At 37.8% G+C, this 21,011-nt stretch overlaps 1 protein-coding gene across 2 annotated transcripts; it reads left to right on the top strand.

The window, feature by feature from the left end:
* The first annotated feature begins 120 nt into the window (after window positions 1–120).
* On the top strand, window positions 121–18,826 carry LOC108720816 (ras-responsive element-binding protein 1). 2 transcript variants are annotated; one of them, XM_018445024.1, is made up of 4 exons: window positions 121–631; window positions 12,274–12,344; window positions 13,040–17,482; window positions 17,663–18,826. In XM_018445024.1, exons 1-4 carry the CDS (start codon window positions 613–615, stop codon window positions 18,257–18,259), a joined length of 5,130 nt encoding a protein of 1,709 aa, XP_018300526.1. In that variant the 5' UTR covers window positions 121–612; the 3' UTR covers window positions 18,260–18,826. The 2 variants fall into 2 exon arrangements, with proteins under 2 accessions (XP_018300526.1, XP_018300527.1); XM_018445025.1 differs by having other exon boundaries at window positions 13,040–17,490; window positions 17,663–17,770.
* The last annotated feature ends 2,185 nt before the right edge of the window (window positions 18,827–21,011 follow it).

Here is a 21,011-nt window from a genome sequence, read left to right on the forward strand (position 1 = left end):
CCCTCTTCGATCCTACCCTGCCGCCGCGCCGTCGCCGCCCCCGCTTCTTCCTCTCCTGAGAATCGCGAGGGCTCCTCTCGTTTCGGGATCACCGTGCGCGCCCAGACGTCGACTCGACCACGAGCGGTACACGCGCTCAGTGCGCTGTTGAGCGTCGAGCGGTAACGAACGGAATTGAGAAGGTGAAGACATCCGAAGTACACGGCCACTTGGATCGATCGTCAAAGCATCTCGCTGCGCCGTGGGTCTCTTATCAGTGCGAGAGGAGCGATATACGGAGTGATCGACGGGGTGTGACGCTTCTTGCGGATCATACCTTGCACGATGCGCGACATTGCGGGTGTATTGGTATCGGATTTCCATTATCGGAGCGACAGCGGATAATTCGGTAGAGTGCGACCGCGAAATCGGTGTCTGGAACTCGGGATCGGAGTGTACTGTGGTGCGTCGCACTCGCGGTTGACGTACTCCCGAATCGGGAGTGGACGCGGACTGGTGTTAAAGTGCTAATCAGTTACGCGGATGCTGGAGTTCGTATCTCCCACGACGGTGTGATCTCTCGGCTGTCGACCGAAACGTCGCCTGCCGTCTCGCGGACTCCGGCTCAGCATCATGGACTATTCGAAGAAAGGTATGTTCGTCGAAGTCGGGAGGACCTTGAATCGGATATGATACTCCGATAAATACCTACTTCGATTTCGCATCTGTAGTCGTGTTTAGTATTTATCATTCTGTCTACGTCATTTTGCGTCATCACCATATAATTTAACTTTTTTGGTGAAGAAATCATATGGTTTGCGCGCTGGGAGTTGATCGAAAGATTCATCACGTTCTTTTTTGTAAATAAGCTTTTCTTCTCGATATCCTTGTCTGAAAAGTGACGTATCACTTTTTATGCGCACCCAAGGAATACATAAAAGCCAATACAAAATCAAAATGATTTTATTTTTATTCTTAACGTCAACAAACAGTCAAATTTTGTAACCAAAAATCATTATTTTGACTTTCGTGATGTCCAAATGAAGTCATTTTTACGTTCTCTTGGCTTCGTGTGGTCCTTGGATGATATGCAAACGTATACGCGCCTACGTATCATCGTCGTATGAAATTTTCGCAGATACACAGTCGATTTCCTTTTTTTAAGATAAACTTTTCTTGTCGACATCCCACTTTGTCTGAAAAGTGACGTGTTATTCTTTATATTTACACGTGTACCCGTCTACATATCACCGTCACGAGAAATTTTATAATAGCAGATGCAGAGTCGCGTCTCACACCTGTTCTCCTCGTGGCTGATCTTGAGAACGAGTTGTAAGTTAAGAGATTCCGCGAACGTTTACGATAACGAGATTATATCAGACAGAAAATTAATACCAGATTATATCAATTTTATTGATGACGCAAAGTATCGCATGAATGGTTCCCAATCATCGCATGCGTGGTTTCGATCTTTGTAGCAAACTCGCGTTTGTTTAATTTAATTACCTTCATCCTGTTCCTACCGAAATTCAGATGTGACATTTTAACGTCTGTTCCTTTCAGCCGTTGGAAATAAAAAGAGAAAAGATGATCAATTAAAAAGAGCAAGCTTCTTTTTGCAAGATAAACAAATTTATCTTAAATATATCTTTCCTTTAATTCGAGCTTTTTGAGTTTATCTCGGGTCTGAGAGAAATATCGAAAGTACGAAATCCAAAGATTATTCGTCAGTACTAAGAAACCGTTCGAAACTGGAAAAAAGGGGAAGGGAGCATGAAATACATAAATATTCTCTGTACTTCTCTGTGCAAATTAACTGATATTCGGCCATCCCCTTTTTCCACGAATGATTTATCGATCGATCGTCACAAGCGGCACGTCTCATCGATGCTCTCGGTGATAATGGCAGAAGGGGTAAATGTCAGAGGTTATAGTGGATCTACATGTTGCGACGGGTGACGTGTCGAAATTCCAATCGTGTGTTGGTAGGACCGGTGAATGGTAGTCCGAATTCTAAGAAGATAAGGACCCTTTTATACTTCTTTCTTATCTGTGTATACATACGGTGTCAAGATGCTCTCGTAAGGGTCCAAGCGATCCTTAATTCTGCCTCCTTAATGTTATCACAAACGCAGATAAAAATTCCCACGATGATTAATAAATAAAATATTTTAGGTATATGAAACATATTTTGAAATATGACGATTTCTAAAAAGTTTACTCACGCTTCTGCTGTAGTAATGAAGATACACACAATGCGATATTCTTCTAATTTAAAAAAAATATAAAGATTTATAACATTTTCTCCGATGACTTTTTAAAATTCTGATTAAAAAATGAATGTTACAATTATAATAACAAAAAATACCATTGTAAAATTATGGAATGTTTGATATCGTTGTGATTTTTGCGCTAAAATTCAACAAAATAATTAGAATTTTAACGTAATTTTTTGAACGGTATTATACAAATCACTTTAGAAAATTTAACTGATTATAATATGTTAGATTTTGTCTCAAAGCAGTCAATAATGTCAATCGTGTTATTTATTCGTCAGTAATAGTTTGTTGCCATTAAAATTACTCGAATACCTTGGTTTATAAGTCGAAATCAAATCGATATCAATTGATTTTTCGGACTGTTTGATTTGATATCGACTACATTTTCTTCTTCGAAGATCAATAAAAAATCTAGTAGGTATCAAATCAACAATCCTAAAAATTAATCGATTTTAAATCGACTTGTGAACCCGGGTAAAGGTTATAAAGTTATAAAGGGTAAAGTTATAAAGATCTTATTTTTTTCGTATTTCTTTTTAATTATTAAATTCTTTATATTGAATGTCTTTGATAAAACATACATGTCGTCATTACCGAGTTAAAATTAAATATTTTTGGACCGTATTACACGCACGGATGAATATTATCCAGAAAAAAAAGATTCATTCTTCCTGACACAGCACAAGGATTATACGAGCATGAAGCCTGGATTAGGGTGTGGTGCGGAAAATCAACCGCTCCCTTTTTCACCCCAGCAAAGGGGAGCCCTTCGGTAGTGAGATAGATTAATTAGCGATGTTTATATTTGACAAGAAAGTGCACGCGTTTATTAACTCCCGGAAAGCTCTTTTTTCGTAATAAATTGAAAATTGCAGTAAACGAATATCTCGGATACGTATGCATAAATCAAGTTTGTTGGAATAAAACACTCACAATATATATCTTCCTCAAATCATTCGATCAAAAATATAATTGTTACGTTGATAAAGAAATTGTAATTCGTTTGAGATGAATGATTTAATTATATATCCTTCCGCTTAATTTTTTCCATAATTTGTATTAAATATTAATGTGTATTACATTTTGAAACATTTTTAGATAGATCTTCAACATTTCTTTTTTATAATAACAATAAACGAGATTCATTATTTATTTCTTTTTTATGTTTTATATTAATTTAGAAAATAATTGTTTTATTATGATAATCTTAATTTATGATGCTTAGTAAAATTATATCGTTATTTATGAAAAGATATTTTGAAATGATGGTGATGATAAAAAGTAGCCCTCGATTTTACACGTTGCAAATGAATTGATTTAATTAACAAATATGTCTTGCTTTGTGCAAGAAATAGGGCTTTATTTTATGCGCCGTAAATATGGAGCAATTGTGGATCCTTCTTGGAACAGCGCCATAAACTAGGACTATGCAATTTATCATATTCGATGGAAATAACGAGAAGCTCTCTTATAGACTGAGTAGAAAAAGTTTGATTGCGTTATGCTCCAATTTTCATTCTTAAAAATTGATCGAAAATGAGTGATAAATTAATGATTATTATTAAAGATTGAGATTCGAGATTAAATAATTTTGTACGTGTAACGAATGCTATTAATATTTTGATTATTTTATTTATGATCGCGTAATATTGATATAATTTAAGAATTACATCAGTATTGCGATCATAAATGAAATCGTAAGATTGTGAATCTTATAATTTACGTAATAAAATTAATAATAATACAATAATGTATAATAATAATAATAATAATTTGCAATAATAAGAATATTTTACGCATGAATGTGTAAAATATCCTTATTTTTTGAATTAACAGCTTAATATAATAGGAATTTATATAAGAATTTATTATTTTCGTAATTCTCTGATTTATATTATATCTCGAGCATTTATTGATGAATCCAACGGTCCATCCCTCGCTCGAAATCATTAGATTATTGTTTGCGACATTAGTTTCTTCCAAAGAAAGTAAGCTACGTTTTAGCGAAAAACTCAACGCGGATGATGATCGATCTCCATTCGCGGTTAAAGATTAGACGTCCACCAACCACACCTATCATCGCTTTCCTATTCCGTACCCCCCAAGGCGTCTAAAGTCGGTCTAGGATTTGCATAGGTCTTATTACAGTAGCAATCTATAGATGTGGCGTGGGGCGGTAGGTAGGTAGGTATGACAACCGCGTCGAGGTACATGCGGAAACACTCGGTTGGGCCACGTATACGAGGGTACTTTGCGTGACATCCTTCGCGGCACCTCAAACCGTTCACCCTCGGTCGATCGTGAAATTAATGACCCGCGGTAGTAAATTTTTCGGCAAAGGACGTTTCGTTTTCTCTGTTGTATACCAATATGCCTATTGTTCGTCGTATAATTTCTCTGGAGTATCTAAAACCGAAAACGAAGATCAAAAATGTTTTTTATTTTTCTTTAACTATTACATATATTGATATAAAATTTTTTTTTTTAATTTTAAATTTTTCTTAAGATTAAATTATTCGACTTATATTTTAGTATTCTAAAACAGAAATTTGAAAATATCAACAAGATTAATAACTGATACATATAAATATGTAAAAATTATATCAGTATTATGATCATAATGAAGTTGTACACACTAAAAAATATACGATTTAATATGATGCAATGTCACGAATATTTTCAACGAAACTCTCTTTGTATTCAAATTTAACATTTTGATACTTGCAAATTGTGAAAAATTTCTGTAATTTATTTTAATTTTAAGCGATCCTTAGTATTTTTCAAAAAGATTTAAAAGTTAAAATAACGTAAACTTTGAGTTTTATTCTTAAATTCAAGTCTTTTAGAATTATTAGACCGTGTAAATCCTAATGTTGCAAATTTTTATTCAATTTATAATCTTTAGAGATTTGAATCATTATATAATTTACGTGGCTTAATGATTTTAATAGATTCAAATTTAAAAATATTAGATCTATTCTTAAATTCGTAAATAATGGCAATAAAATTGGAACCATCATGATTTATGTGGTCTAACGGCTCTAAAAAATTCGAATTTAAGAAAACTCGAAGTTTGGATTATTTTAATTGTTAAATCTTTCCAAGAATCGTTTAAAGTTAAAACAAATTACAAAAGCTGCACAATTCGGGGATATCAGAATATAAATTTAAACACAATAATAGTTTCGTTAAAAATATTATTTGTAATCCACTGCAGTTAAAAAACCTTGCTGTTTTTAAGATTAATTCTTTCTATTTTCGCAAATTTACAATGTGCGTCAATGCAAAAATTAATAAAGATAATATGTCTACTAATCAACTAATTTTGTTTCAAATATTTCCTTGACTTATCAAAAAACCTATTTTGTTTTACAATTAGTTATAATTATTGCATATCAAATTTATTTACTTCTTTTAAAAAGTAAATTTAATTAGGTTTATCTATATTACTTATATATATAATCTACCACTAAAGTAAGTTTTAGAAAGGATATTAAACAAATACAACATTAGCGCTACTAATGTCATTGCGTTATATAATATCAGAATAGAACAATTTCTTACGTTTAATAGTTTGTTGCCCACTTAAATAAAATTGACTGAATTTAATAAAAAAAAATAATGTGACACAAATTTTAAAATGAAAGGAATTTAAGCAAAATATTTCAGAATAGAGAATCGCCAGTCTCCAAAAACACATTTCGCTCGTTCAACCGACATTTATTTTTCATGAAAAAGATTAAAATTCCATATTTAATGTCTGTTTGAGGAATAATCTACTTCTTACAATCGTATTGTTTCCTTCGAAAAAGGCGTGTCAAGACCGATCACGCTTGTCTTTGTATATGAGACTGATAGAAAATAGGATGAACGAAAAAAAGGATAGAGAGGGGTGAGCAGGTAGACTCATGCGTCAACCGGAGTCGCTCGCAGGTAGGTACGTGCGAAGGGTTGCTCCGGTGAGTTTTCACGGATGAGTAAATTCAAGGTTGTAGAGAGACGACTTCTCGAAACACACTAGTCGACCGCCATCTTTGTTTCTCCTGCGTGGTGCGTGGGTGTATCCGAGCGTGGAAGAAGCGGGGATGATGAGGGAGAACTGGACAGAGGGAGGGGAAGATGACAAAGAGGGAAGAAGGCGCTGCCGTCAGAACAGGGAGAGAAAGAGAGAAAAATGATAGGGAGGTAAAAAGGGGGACAGGTATGAGACAGCAGGGTTACGAGGACGGGGTGGGAAGAGGTGAGGAGGGATAGAGGGCTAGAAGGAGAAAAGGACGAGGCGTGCAGTAGTGAATCTGCGGCAGGAAGGAAGGCGAAGAGTAGAAAAACGCGTAGCGTGATCGTCAGACGGCATCGACGAACGGATGTCGGCAATGAGAGAGAAAATGTGAAACGGAGAGAAAGAGAAAGAGAGGGAAAAAGACTCGAACGGAAGGATAGGGGAAGGAATGAGGGAGCTAGGGGAGAAAGAAGGAGCGGAGAGCACGTCCGAGCGAGATAAGAGTGCAAGAAAGAGCGGAGGGTATGTCCGAGTTAACGTGATAAAGGGGCGAGATAAGCGAAGAGGCGAGCGCGAGCGAGATAAAGAGGAGTGCTGGCCTGGTGGAGGGGGTTAAGCGGGATGGAGGGGACGTAATGTGGCGGGCGGCGATGGTGGCGGCGGAGGGGGAGGAAGGAGATAAAAAAGGCTCCGGGAAAGATGAGAGGTGGCCAATGGCGGCGCGGTACGACGCCGAGTCGTTGGTCTCTCTCTCCCCACTCTCTTACTCTGCCCAGCTAGCGTAGCTGCTTCAGCGCAGCATCCTATGATTCGTAGGTGGCGGTTCCCAAGCGAGCGAACGGAAATGCGCATGTACGCCCCCGAGCGGACATGACACTGCTCCCTTTTTCCCTCAAGGTTCCCCCGGCGAGGTCCCGCGAGGGTGCAATGCAGATATAGGCGTGGCGTTCTGGTCCTCCGGTTCGTCCGCGAATCCCTTGAAACTGCGGCGATTACGGGACTCGCCCTTCGAGTTGATCCCTTCGACGATTCGCCCATGCACCCTCTGCTGGATTTTCCATATTTTTGTACAAGTCACAAATATTAAGAATTAATTGTTGATGATCTTCAGTAATCAATTTTTAAATGCTCTGTTTTGGAGCTGTGTGTGTATACCTACGTATATTAGTCTCATATTGTCTATTGTCTGTTCGTAATTATACAATATTTTGTATGTTTCCTACTTTCTCTCTTAATTTTCGATATCGAGCCGAGAAAGGTGATATGAAGCACGCGATGTTTCATTAATGACACGCATAAAACAAATATAAATATGGAATGCGTTTTATATATTTTTATAATTATACTAAAAAAGCGTATAAAAAGCATACAAATTTAATGGATTTTTATAATGGCAATTTAATACAATTGTTAGGAAAGTTTTGCGTTTGTACATTTGTGACGGATTGCAATTTTGTTAACGATCGATTATTTGTTTCTTCTTGCTTCATCTCTTGCGCAAAAATCCACGTGTAAGATATTCGTGATGTTATCTATACATGTTATTCAGTTCAAAGCGCATTTAATTTCATCATTTGATTCTATTTTCGCAAAGTTTTGCATTATTTCTATATTTTTTTATTACGTACATCTGTTATGAAGATGTTATAACATTATTTCGCATGATATTCAATGCGTTTTTATGAGAATTAAGGAAAATCAAAAGTAAAAAGAGAGAAGCGAACATTTCTTGAAAGGTCCAGATCTAAAAACTTATTTAACGTATTCGGGTAACTTGATTTTGTAATCTTATTGTTTAATTACAGTACCCCCCACTTGTTTTCTAAATATTTCTCGGATACGTTACCTCGGAGGAATTGCCTCAGTGAAATTTGGTGTGGTCTCGCAATTGGAAATCTTTCCCCCTTGTGCTTTCCATTTCTAACGATCGCGATGTGACGGGAGACTAATCGTTACGACGTTCCATGAACCAAGAAAACCGATTTCTATTCTTGCGATGCGTTTCTCGTCATTGATTCGAGCGACATTCTCTTAGCTGTGCGTTCGCATGATATATCTCTGATAGATGATCGTAAGGTTATAATGAAAAAAGATCTCGTTTTAATTTTCTTGTCGGTATTGTAAAGTCACCCAAAATATTGCAAAAATATAATTGTTTCAATAATAAGATTGAAAGACCGCTAATGTTAAACATAATGCTTTAAATTAAGAAGCGCCATAACGGTCAGAACGTTAAGATGTTGAACTATTGTAAATTCATTTAAATGAATTAATTTCAGAAATGATAATTGCGTGCCGATATGGTTGTTGGACTTTCAACGCAATCAAATCTGAAAATATTAATAATCCCTCCAAATTTCCCAACTTAAAAACTGTAATAAACTTATTGCGAAAAATAATGCCTCGGCCGGGAGTCGAACCCGGATCTCTTAAGTTGGGAAATTTGGGGGGATTATTAATATTTTCAGATTTGATTGCGTTGAAAGTCCGACAACCATATCGGCACGCAATTATCATTTCTGAAATTAATTCATTTAAATAATTGTTTCAATTTTATACACTTGATTACTTTTACTATACATTATACTTACAAATTTTAATTTTAGAGTTTTTAGAGTAAGAATTAGGAAACTAGTGAAATGACTTTTTGTTTTTCATATGAGATTAAATCATGTTTTTTCATAATAATTATTTTAAGGTAATATTTGTAAATAATATATATATATATTTAATAATCTTTTTCACGTACTGTATAGATTATCATTTCCCTGTAGAATTTATAACGTTCTCTATTGAGGGCCGATGTTCCAATTCTTACTTAAAGAACTTTATTTTTTTGTGAGAAAACATGATATAATAAAACATAATGATAACACGTGCGTGCACTTCAGTGGCTGCTCAATTAAAAGCAGTTAGGCTTAGTGGCGAGAGGTGAAGAGTCATTAACGATCAGGCATGCGTTAAACCGCAGGACAGAGTTGATCGGATTTGTTTCTCCACACTTGACTAGAATGCACGCGCGCGCATGATTTACGCGCATGAATAAAGTTCACCTGCCAACAGGTACGTTATATGGATGGCTGTCGAGCAGGTTCATTTGGGACCACTCAGCGACCGGTTATAGTCGTCCAATTGACGAGCAACCAGTATATATAGTTAATAAAAAGGCGTTAATAAAAAGATTTAGGGTGCGGTATGTGGTCTCACACATACACACAAACGAAAGATAAATTATTACAACGTTTGATACATTATAATACATAATTGTAAAGTGTTTATATTTTTTAAACATAAGTTTAGCAATCGTAATAATGACATTAAATTGACAGAGCTGAAAAACCAGTCCATAAAAATTTATATTATTGTTCCAATTGAAATTCTAACGTACGAATAAACTTATGCTTGTTCTCTATATCGATTGTGAAATAATTCTGGAAAACGCGCGAATGCAAAATGTATTGCATCCTTCGAGTATTAAAGATTATTTAGTATTATGTTTAATACGATCCATCTAATATTGCAAAATACACATATATATTTATGTTTTTGCATTGTCTTTTATTAGAGAATAAACATACGCATTTGTACATAAAAGGTGGATAATTAATAACATAATAAGAAAGTCTTTATTAAAAAAAAAAATATAGATAATAAGTTTTTTAAATATACTCAGTGGATTGTAGTTAAAGGTTTCGATTTTATGTACTCGCTGTTGTTCATCTTTTAGTAAAATTTTGAAAATTTTATATTTATTTATTAATTTAAAAACAAGAGATGTGAAAATTCTTTTTTACAGCATAATTTTTCCATTTATAAATTTTAGTTTAAATCTAAACAGATTTGGTACAAAAATCTTATTTACCTTATCTTTGTCTTTGTAAATTCTTTCGAAATCTTACATCATTTATCACTTCGTTTCTTCTGATGTTTATTTATCCTGACACTTTTGGTAATTTCTTGATTTTCTTTACCTTATTTTGCGATTGTTCGTAAAAAAAGAAACAACGATTTAGTTTCATCTCTTGTTTACAGAAAATTACTTTCGGTATTTTTTAGATGATGTATAAACTGAGATTTCGTATGAAATGTAGTGTCAAGAAATGTTTAATCTCTAAATATATATCTCTAAATAAACTGTCAATCAGTGAATCGTATTTTGGAAGATATCTTATTATTGCTTCATTCATTCTTTCTAACTGTTCACAGAAACACGCGCATGAGTCATTGTGTTCGAAATTCATCTATATTCGAGACTGAGATATTGTTTTCAAGAAATTCTACTGAGAAAATAATTTATGTAGGAGTGTCTAAGTTGAATTAGAGAAAAACTCATCTTTCTCTATCAAACTCGATTATTAATTAGAAGTTAATCGGAGCTTTCAAGGTACTATAACTTCTCAAAGAACAATACATTAATTTAAAAATACGATTTAAACTTTGCAAGCATTGTGGACTTTTATAATTGTAAGTCATGATTATAAGAGAATTTGTTAGAATCTTAAAATGCATTTTTGATTACTTTAGAATTTAACAATTTCTTTTTGAAGGAGTAATAAGTTAAATAAGATAAAATTTGTCCCTACTATTATTCAATTATCTTGTCACAGTTTAACAGTTTCGTTCCACTCCGTCCTATTATATTATAACATTATCTATTTGTATGAAAAAAATTAAAGTCCTCCAAATTAAGAAATAGACACTGAAAAGCGCGCGCGCACTTGATATCAAAATATATCTTGTCATGAGATTAGTCATGACCGCTCTCATAATTCATCACGTGAACAAAAATGATTTTAGACAAAAATTCTTTCAAGAGTGAACTTTGAGTATAAATATTTTTCCTCTTCATAAGAGAATTCAATAACTTAAATATTAGTTTTATCGCACCTTTTGCATTCTCAGCCTGATTGCTAGTTTCTTAAGATGCTCGCTGCGTTGTCCATACGCGTGTAAATAAAGAATGGAGACCGTCGAATGCGGTTAAAACGTCGGACGAGAACGTTGATAAATGTTATTGTCTCGGCTCCATCTGCGGTTCGGTCTGGGTATCAGCTTCCGGAATACTTAGTCAGATTTGTGTCCTGTCCTGTCGCTGACACAGTTCCTTACCCAGGCTAAACCGGAGACGTAACACCGACGGATCCGGCGGTGGCTCCTGTTTATCCGCGGTTTTAAGGCCGGTGCGCATCAGTTAGCGTGATATATATTCTGACATACATTTTAAATCACTATACCGCGGACGAAATTTTGAGTTGTGTCATAAAGGCAGCAACAAAACTTCGCTTTCCCGAAACGTAACTTTCTCGTCATTGCAGACATTTTTCAGTAATCTTTTTGAAAAATTGCCATATGATGATTTATGCCGTCGCATACATTCGCAATTTAGATAGTTGCACAAATTTCTCTGTGATAAAAAGATTCTTCAAAGTTGTAGCGATAACTGCATTTCCTGTATGTCTATTGCACTGTAGCGTTTTTTCCAGACCTTTATTTGTGTAAATCGATGCAAACTAAGCATCACTTTGAGAAAAGAAAGATAAATGTAAATGACGAAATACAGAGTCGATTATGCGAACCGCAATATAAATTTATTTAAAGGGAATAATATTCTTGCGATAATTTTACACACATGCTCCTTTATTTTTAGCTTGAATTGATAAATCCGCTACTTTTTCATTATGTCCGAAATGACTCGGTTTTCCTGTTTCGTCAGCAGATTTGTGGTCCAGAGAAGTCACGCTCGCTCTGCGGGTTTTTCCGGTCTTCCTGAAATCTCTGTCTGAGGAATGAATGAGAAATCATAATATGAAGCTCAGTTTTCTCGACTATCCACATTAAACGTTTGATTTTCAGTCGAACAATAAAAGTAAATTGGCTATTTACGATAGTTAATTATATTTATGATAGTTAATTATCATTTATTAAAAACTTATTCTTCATATTCTATGTGTTTAATTATTTTTACATTTAATATTTTGATCTATTTTAAATTAAATTACATTTTATGTGTTACAGTGACTGGACCCGAGAATGGATCCAGCCAGGAAAACGAAACGCAAATTGATGCTGCATCACCATCATCAAGTGTAAATATTTTATATCCTATTTCAATACAAAGTTTATTAGATTATTAGATATTTGATATATTGCTAATAAATTGAAAAAAAACTTTAAAATTTAGTAAAAAAACTTAATATATAGTAAAAAATATTTTGTATCTGTATTATAAACGGTCCTTATTAAAATTTGTTGAATTTTGAACATATTCGAGTATCAATTTAACATAATGTGATTTTGTTATTTTAATATTTTGTGTTAAATTAATATTCAATGATGCCAAATAATACAATTTATGAGTAAGTGAACAAATAACATAAAAATAATGTGTTTTAACACGTAAATGATAAATACATGTTAATTTAACATAACATAAGTGTTAATTTTATTGAAAAAATGTGCTTCTATAATGCTTATAAATTATGTCAGTGTTACATTTTATGTATTAATTTTTTTACGTAATATTTGTGTTATTTTGTCTAACATAGTCATCTTGTGTTGAATTAACACAAAAAATTGAGTGGACCATTTGGAACATAAAATCTGTTAAATTAATAATAATAAATTATTAATTTGAAACGATTAATTTTATCAGAATTAAAAAAAGGCAAATTATTAACGTAAATAAAAATACATTCTCGTATTGTTAATAATGATGTTTTTACGTAACGATTATTGCATGTATTTTTAAAAAAGATTGCATATTTTTCTCCGAAAAATGTAGGTTGAGCTGTCGGAGAATGGCGCGCATCCATGCCCAACGTGTCCGTCGGTATTTTCCAGTTCCCACGAACTAACGAATCATCTACGAGGCCACAATTCACCTCGCAGCACAGACTGCAGCGGCGAAGAGGACTACAGTTGCAGCGTATGTAATAAGGTACTCAGTTCGGCGAGCTCGCTGGACCGGCACGTACTGGTGCACTCAGGCGAACGACCGTTCAAGTGCAAACATTGCGATATGTCGTTCACGACGAATGGCAACATGAACCGGCACGTTAGGTGTACTCATCGGATGGTGTCGCCGAACAGCTGCACGGACTCTGAAGGCAGCGGCGGTTCAGAGAGCCCGGCGGGGACGAGCCAAGACGAGTACAACAACAATGAGATAGCTAGGCACAATTCACCGGACCTGATTGACGATCGACAGCAACCGTCGCCCAGCAACAACCGCGGAAACAAACGGAAGTGCGTGGACGAGAACATCAGTGACACGGAGGACCAGAGGAGGCATAAGATCCTCTTGAACAACACCAAGATGTCGATCAGGTGTCGGCCAGAGGATGAACAAAAAACCTTTGGTTGTTCGCTCTGCAGTCAGGATTTCGCAAGCAGTGCGATTTTGGAGTCTCATATGGAGCGAGTGCATCCGGGTTCTCCAGCTACATGCGAGACCTGCAACCAGTCGTTCAAAAATCATCGCGCGCTGAACCTTCATCGTTCAATGAGACACTATAAGAAGAATCCAGAAGGCAATAACAGCCGTAGCCTGCGCAACACTGTGGACGGTTTCAGGGATCTGACGTTTATCGATTTTTCGTCCATCAAATTTCCGACGATCGCTCGGGCGATGTGCGAGCGTGAACTGCACCGGCCGGCCTCTGGCGAGGCCAATAGGTTCCAGTGCATGAAGTGCTTGCACGCGTTTCCCTGCAGACAAGCCCAGCAGGCCCATGAGAAAGAATGCAAGGGTCCCTACAAGAACAAAAGAAACAGCAATGACAACAATAATAACAATGATATCAGTACTAACAATAATCTCGAGACAGAACTGGACGATTCGAGCTCCCAGCCCGATGATCCCAAGACGAAGCGCGAGATCTTCTTCGCTGTGTTGGATCTACAGAACAAGTCTATGGCGCATGAGACGAAGGAGCCACGAGAACCAAGCGAAATCAGGGAACCGAAAGAAACTAAGGATCTAGCGGATATTCCGAGCATTCTATCTGTTAGTCTGAATGGACTGCAGACCTTTCCTCGATCGGATGCTAGCACGCCCGAGAATAACATCAAATTCAATTCGAATATTGGCTCTTCAGGCTCCTCAGGCACCTGTTCGTCCGAATACAATGAAGAAGAGGCGCAAGATGCTTTCACCGCGGAATTCCGGAAGATGAAACTGAAGGGCGAGTTCCCATGTAGACTATGCACATCTGTATTTCCCAATTTGCGAGCATTGAAGGGACATAATCGCGCTCATATGAACGTGGAACCGGGTATGTCATATCCATGCAATATGTGTCCATATAGCAGCACTGACAAGGGAGCTCTGATGAAGCATCTGAGATCGCATAACGGTGACAGGCCGTTCGAGTGCTCTCTCTGCAATTATGCGTTCACCACCAAAGCGAATTGTGAAAGGCACGTGAAGAATCGTCACGGGATGATCAGCAAGGAAGACGTTAAGAATGCACTAATCTATCATCCGAATGAGGATTCGACAAATGAGAACATCGAAAGAAGCTCGCCCAGAGTCATCAGAGAAGATGTGCGAAAGACGCTTATTTATCCGAATGAACGCGAAGAGACTTCTCAACAACAAATACATTATCCGTCTATAGCGATAGATTGTAATCCTGGACCATCGAATATTCGCCCCGAGATACTGATGAATCACTATGATAAGTCGGACGCGTTCACCAGAGTGAAGATACAGGCTCTCAATCTTGTCAAAAGAAACGCCGACGAAATAAACCTGTCTCACGATTTGAAATCTAATTACTCGAAGATCGACGATGACGTCGAGTCGGGATCGTCGGACGGCAGCGTGTCTCTAGTCAGTGATACCAAAACGGATACACACCAAAGAATTCAAGCTAGTCCGATGAACCTGACGAAGCCCTCGACAAGCTCTGGGTTGAGCTCGGGGGAGGACGGTCCGTTGGATCTGTCCATGGATGTGTTAGATCTGAGCAGAAAGCGAAAGAAGGAAAACGAGGATTCCGGTTCGCAGGAGGAGAAGCGGTTTAAGAGCAATCAACAGGAATTGTACGCTACGAATCCAGCATTGCTGCTGACTCAAGCCCTATTGAACAGAGCACGCGAGAGCTCACCGACGACGTCGCTGGAAACTCTTTATGCGAATACTATTTATCGCAATTTCGGAACATTAACCGGTGCGGCCATGATACCGCCATATTTCCTCAGTCCTCACATGTTTAACCAGGAATTAACAAAGGGCAGGCTGCAAAAGGAGCTGGTTAGAGGTTTGCAGCTCACTGGTGGCGGCACACTTTCAGTGGATCCGTCACTGCCTAGCACCAGTTACGCAGCGTATCCGCAAACAAGAGACACTCCGCAACCTTCGAGTGAGCAAAATGCTTATGCAAACTTGATAAATACGCAGATTACTAATCAGACCACGCCGAGCCGCGAAAAAACAGATGTTATCCCGTCGAACGATCCCGTGAAGATGGTACTCAAGAACGGAGTGTTAATCCCCAAGCAAAAGCAACGTAGATATCGTACCGAAAGACCTTTTACTTGTGAGCATTGCACGGCGAGATTCACGTTAAGGAGTAACATGGAACGGCATATCAAGCAACAGCATCCACAGTATTGGAGCCAAAGACCTCGCGGTGGACATTCAACTAGAGGCCGACCGCCCGCAAGTCATCCAAGTATGATACAGAATACTGGTCCATCGACCTCGCAAGTAGTTCAATCATATTCAAGCATTCTTCCGAACGTCGACACGCCGGGGGTCACATCGACGGACTACGACACACACCCTATTTCGGATCAAGTAAAATACGCGATTTTGGCGCAACAGCTGAAGGCCAATAAAATAGATGACAATGATTCAGATGACGAAATGGTGATAGATGAAGAGCCGGCCGATCGGGATGTTCAGGAGTCGCAAACTCAACGCGAGCCTAGCATGAGTTTGTTGAGAGATCAGTTGGAAAACAACGATGGTGTTAAAGATATCCTTGTAAAAACGGAAGCGGCCGAGTCCGCGGAGGAAACCTCGGAAGAAATCCACGGTGAACAGACCACACGGAATAACATCGATGGCGCTGATCTGGAAGAATCCGCAGCTGAAAGCAAGTCAATACGCGCTGAAGAAATGATACAATCCACTGAAAAGGAACAAGGAAAACCCGAAGATGGACCTGACCTCGCTAGTGTCTCAAAGCTCTTAGACAATGCATCGCAGCAATATCAACAATTTCAACCGCAATATTTAAGTGACGAGGAGGGCCCCGTTGCATCGACTAGCGGTAATAACTCCGGCAGTGAGAAATCTGATTCCATGAATTCCTTGAACTCCGGGAATGATTCCTCGCCAAATAAAAAGAAGAAAAAGAAGAAGAAGTCCGCGTACTCAATGGCACCGAACCGCGTTTCATGTCCGTATTGTGACCGTCAATTTCCATGGACTTCGTCGCTGAGACGACACATTCTCACCCACACCGGCCAGAAGCCGTATCAGTGCATCCACTGCTCGCATCATTTCACTACCAAGTCCAACTGCGACCGCCATTTGTTGAGAAAGCACAAGGCGAAAGCGAACAAGATGCGCCGTGTCAGGAACTCATCTTCACCGGACGCCCAGGTAGTCGCTAGCAGCAGCAGTAGCAGCAATGGTAGCAACACGTTCTCCATGAGGAATGTGCCCGAGAGGCCGTTCAAATGTCATCAGTGCCCAAGTTCGACGTTCGCCACGTTGGGCAATCTGAAGAAGCATCGGTCGAGTAAGCATCGCAAGAACGCGTCTAGGTCGGAATCTAGCGATCAACAGAACAGTCCGCCTCAATGCCCCGCGCCAAATGACCAGAGCGATTACGAGAGCCGTTCATCGAGCATGTCCGACAATATGGAGAACACGTCGCCTGCCGTCACAGTCGCGAAGCCGACTTCCACCGCGTCACCCTCGATAAATGATGCCACCAGATCACGCAAATCACCAAGATTGTCGCCGAGTCCCGGTGATGTACCCTTCAAATGTTATCTATGCGACAGCGGTTTCTCGGAACGCCAGGACTGCCTGGACCACATCAAGGCCAGTCATAGTCGTTCGTATGATATGTTGAAGGCCAAAGGCGCTCTCGACATGGCGTCCATGAATATAGACGCAAACGAAGATCAGATGTTAGCGTCGCATCAGCATCTCAGCGACGGAGAAGAAAAGAAAGGCCGTTTTCCTGATTACAGCAACAGAAAGGTAATAAGGTATAACGAAATTCTAAAAAGATTTCTAGAAAAATTATATTAATACGAACATGATTCGCATAAAAAAAGCAAATAAAAATAATGTCAAATATACATTTTGTAAGCTTTCACTGGTTTGCATCACTCGATAATAATGCAATCAAAGTAACATTCTTGTATCTCTTCCATCCAGGTTGTGTGCGCTTTCTGCTTGAGACGATTTTGGTCCGCGGAGGATCTCCGGCGTCACATGAGGACCCACACGGGTGAGAGGCCCTTCGAATGCGACATATGCACCAGGAAATTCACGCTCAAACACAGCATGCTACGCCACCGTAAGAAGCATGAGTCGGTGGACTCCGCCATGTACATAGCTAACAGCGGCGACGAGGACAATTCGCCCGCGCAACCACCAACGATAACACCAAGGAGTCAACAGCACTCGCCGATCTCCACCAACACCAGCAGGCCCCGCACTCAGGATAGAATCTCCTTGCCGACCGTCGCTGCGGTAGCAACGGCGGATGCGGCACCCTGCGCCCTGATGCGGTACAATCACTATGATAACATGGCCACTCTCACCGGTAGAATGGCGAACGACGGTCCCCAGGGTGCCGCACCCGCTTCGCTGCCTTCCCCGCCGTCTGTCGCGGAGGTACCCAGCGAGAACGGAGATAACGATCTGATCTCCAATTTGTTGGGTATACGCGAGAAAGGTTTGCTCGACAAGGTTCTTCTGAGCTCGGCAGACGATGCGGCGAAGTTGTTGGGGGTGAACCATAATGAGTAATCGAATGATCAATCCTGTAGGAAAGAAGCGGGGCACGATCAGACATATAAATCGCGTGAACAGATACAGATTGGATTGGAAGTAAATGTAAAGTATAGAATTGTACTCGAGATATTAATTGTCGAGATATTAAGCAATTACTATTTTGAATCTCAGAAAACTATGGGTAGGAAAAAAAGCGGAATTGTAATGTAACAAACCGTTTACCGTTAACAAGAGTCATTCTAACGATTATTAGAAAATTAAAATTATCGTTAATGTCTGATCGCACACCACTTTCTTTTATGGTTCATGAATACAGAAGATATCTTTAAATTGTTCGGATTTTTCGATTCTCCGTTTAAGGTTCACGATCGTGCCTTATACTCTTTATCAATTTGTCGCACGTGTTCGTATAAAACACTGTAGTATCTTGAAGTTTATCCGATGAAATCATTTGTGAGCAGTAGCCGAAATGTTATTTCAGCTACGATATAAAATTTTATCATTGCAATGAGAACAAGAATTATCAACAAGTTTGCTTACATCGCAAAAAGTAGGTGATACGAAGGAATCAATAGGAAGTTTACGAAGGAAGTTTATTTTATGCAAATAATTTTTTTATTATTTTAAAGTAACGTTCTCGATTAAATCTTACTTTTTTATACAATCTTAATTTTGTACGATAAAAACTTCGGATGTATGTAAGAAGATAAAAAAAAAATAGAAGTGCTTGTTTTCAAAATCATATCCCGATTTTGAAGAAATTTAAAGAATAGTTCAAGAAATTCCTTTCGATTCGTTTTGCGGTTCACCTATTTTTTGCATAAGTATTCGCCATGGATTATGATGAAGTATATTATTTGCTATCATGACATACATTTTCTTTATCATTGAAAAGTACCTGCGCTGCACATTCCATTCAGTTTAATTTGTCGATGAGATACGATTTAAAAATAAATGTTACATGATGTATCTTCCTCTTTTATCAATGCATCTGAACTATTTACGCTTCTGACATAAATTCCTTCGTAACGCCTCGAGTCTTCGTTACGAGAAGCGCGTTCTTCGTGATCCCGTATGCCTTTATATTGTGTGCGTGTGTGTATGTGTATATATACACTAACGTTTAAAAATCTCGAACCTTCTTAAATGTAAAATAAAACACATTCTTGTAATTTTTTTATGTTTTGGTAAATATCTACAATAATTTGATTTTTTTTAACTGTAAAACAACAAAAATATCTGTACAAGCAATAACGGATCGATATTGCTTGGAAAATTTATTTTTTATGAAAAAATTTCTTTTGCTTTTATTATAATCCTACATACTTGTGCATTTTATTAATTTTTCATGATTTTTCAAGTATATTTAATGATATTTTTCTCCTCAAAGCATTTCAGACAAATTGTCAGAGTTGTGGTATATAGTTAAAAAGGATCAAACTATGTTGCCAAAATTTAAAAAAACAGCGCAAGAACGTTTTATTTTATTTTAAGAGTATCCAAAAAGTTATAAATGTGCGCGATAGCATGTGTGTATATTATATACAGGGTCCGCCAAAAGTCCCGGGCCGGCTGAATATTTCAGAAAATATACATTTTTGAGAAAAATGTTTCAGACAAAAGTTGTAGGGATCTTTAAAAAGATCTATTCACTGATCACATCCGCTTGGCTTTACGTAAAAATGAATTCTTAGTGCAAAAATGAAAATAAGAGGTACAACCTCCAATGACTTTGATCTTGACGAATGTTATCCAGGACATGATCTTGAACAACATTATGCTAATACCAGCGGTGTGTACTGTAACTTTTAAGCATTATAACTCGAAAAGTACTTAATAAAAAATAACTTTATTATAGTGTTTTAGAAAGCTCTTGACACCTATTAAATTCTGGCATCAAATATAGGGTGTTCCATTCAAAAAAATTAATTTGACCTTGACCTGATCTTGGTGGCATCATCCAAAGTCAAGCGGATGTGATCAGTGAATAGATCTTTTTAAATCCTATAACTTTTGTCTGAAACATTTTTCTCAAAAATGCATATTTTCTGAAATATTCAGCCGGCTTGGGACTTTTGGCGGACCCTGTATATACACATATGGAAATTGCAACAATTTGAATATACATATATAAGATTTGATGTGATCAATATTGCGAATGCACCATGATTTCGCGAACGCATTAACGTAGTTATCTCAAATGCATTATTATCGTGTCATGAAAAGTGCATTAGGAATCGGAAGATAATCCGAAATATTGTTTGTATCCACCTTTCACGCGCAGTATTAGGTTACGCGCGGTTGCGGTTCCTCAACTGTCTCAATGGTCGCGTTCAGCAGACTCAACTATAACGCCGTTGTAGCGGGATGTGAAGCATTAAGAAAAGACAGAAAAAAAGAGAAAAGAAGACAAGGTTCCTTCTTAAAAGGAGGCTGAACTTGCGAACATTTTTCGCAACGCCAATAAGATGGACGCTGCATTTAAATCCAAAGATAAATTCATTTTACGCAATGAATTATTCTAAGTTAGCCATACGCACTAGGGTCTTATTTATTGTTAGTTACGTACTTCTATGAGTGAGAAAAAAAAACGTAATTTAGTGTGAATGTGACTAGCTCGTAGATCGCCTCGACGTATTTGGCGAACTTCGTGTTCTGAACTCGGATGTTCCGTGGGACCTTTCCCGACTGCGACTTCACGCGGAAAATCTCGAGATCGATCTTGCACGTCAATTGGTAAAGAAACTCGCTCGTTCAAGGCTCGCAA

This window comes from Mycetomoellerius zeteki, unplaced genomic scaffold (assembly GCF_001594055.1).
Source record: "Mycetomoellerius zeteki isolate Tzet28-1 unplaced genomic scaffold, Tzet1.0 scaffold155, whole genome shotgun sequence".
Classification (NCBI taxonomy): Eukaryota; Metazoa; Arthropoda; class Insecta; order Hymenoptera; family Formicidae; genus Mycetomoellerius; species Mycetomoellerius zeteki.

Bases quoted from the DNA above. Each gene is read 5' to 3' on its own strand.
- LOC108720816 (XM_018445024.1), top strand. The intron at 12,345-13,039 runs GTAAATATTTTA...CGAAAAATGTAG, and splicing joins CTGCATCACCATCATCAAGT to GTTGAGCTGTCGGAGAATGG. The intron at 17,483-17,662 runs GTAATAAGGTAT...TCTTCCATCCAG, and splicing joins CTGATTACAGCAACAGAAAG to GTTGTGTGCGCTTTCTGCTT.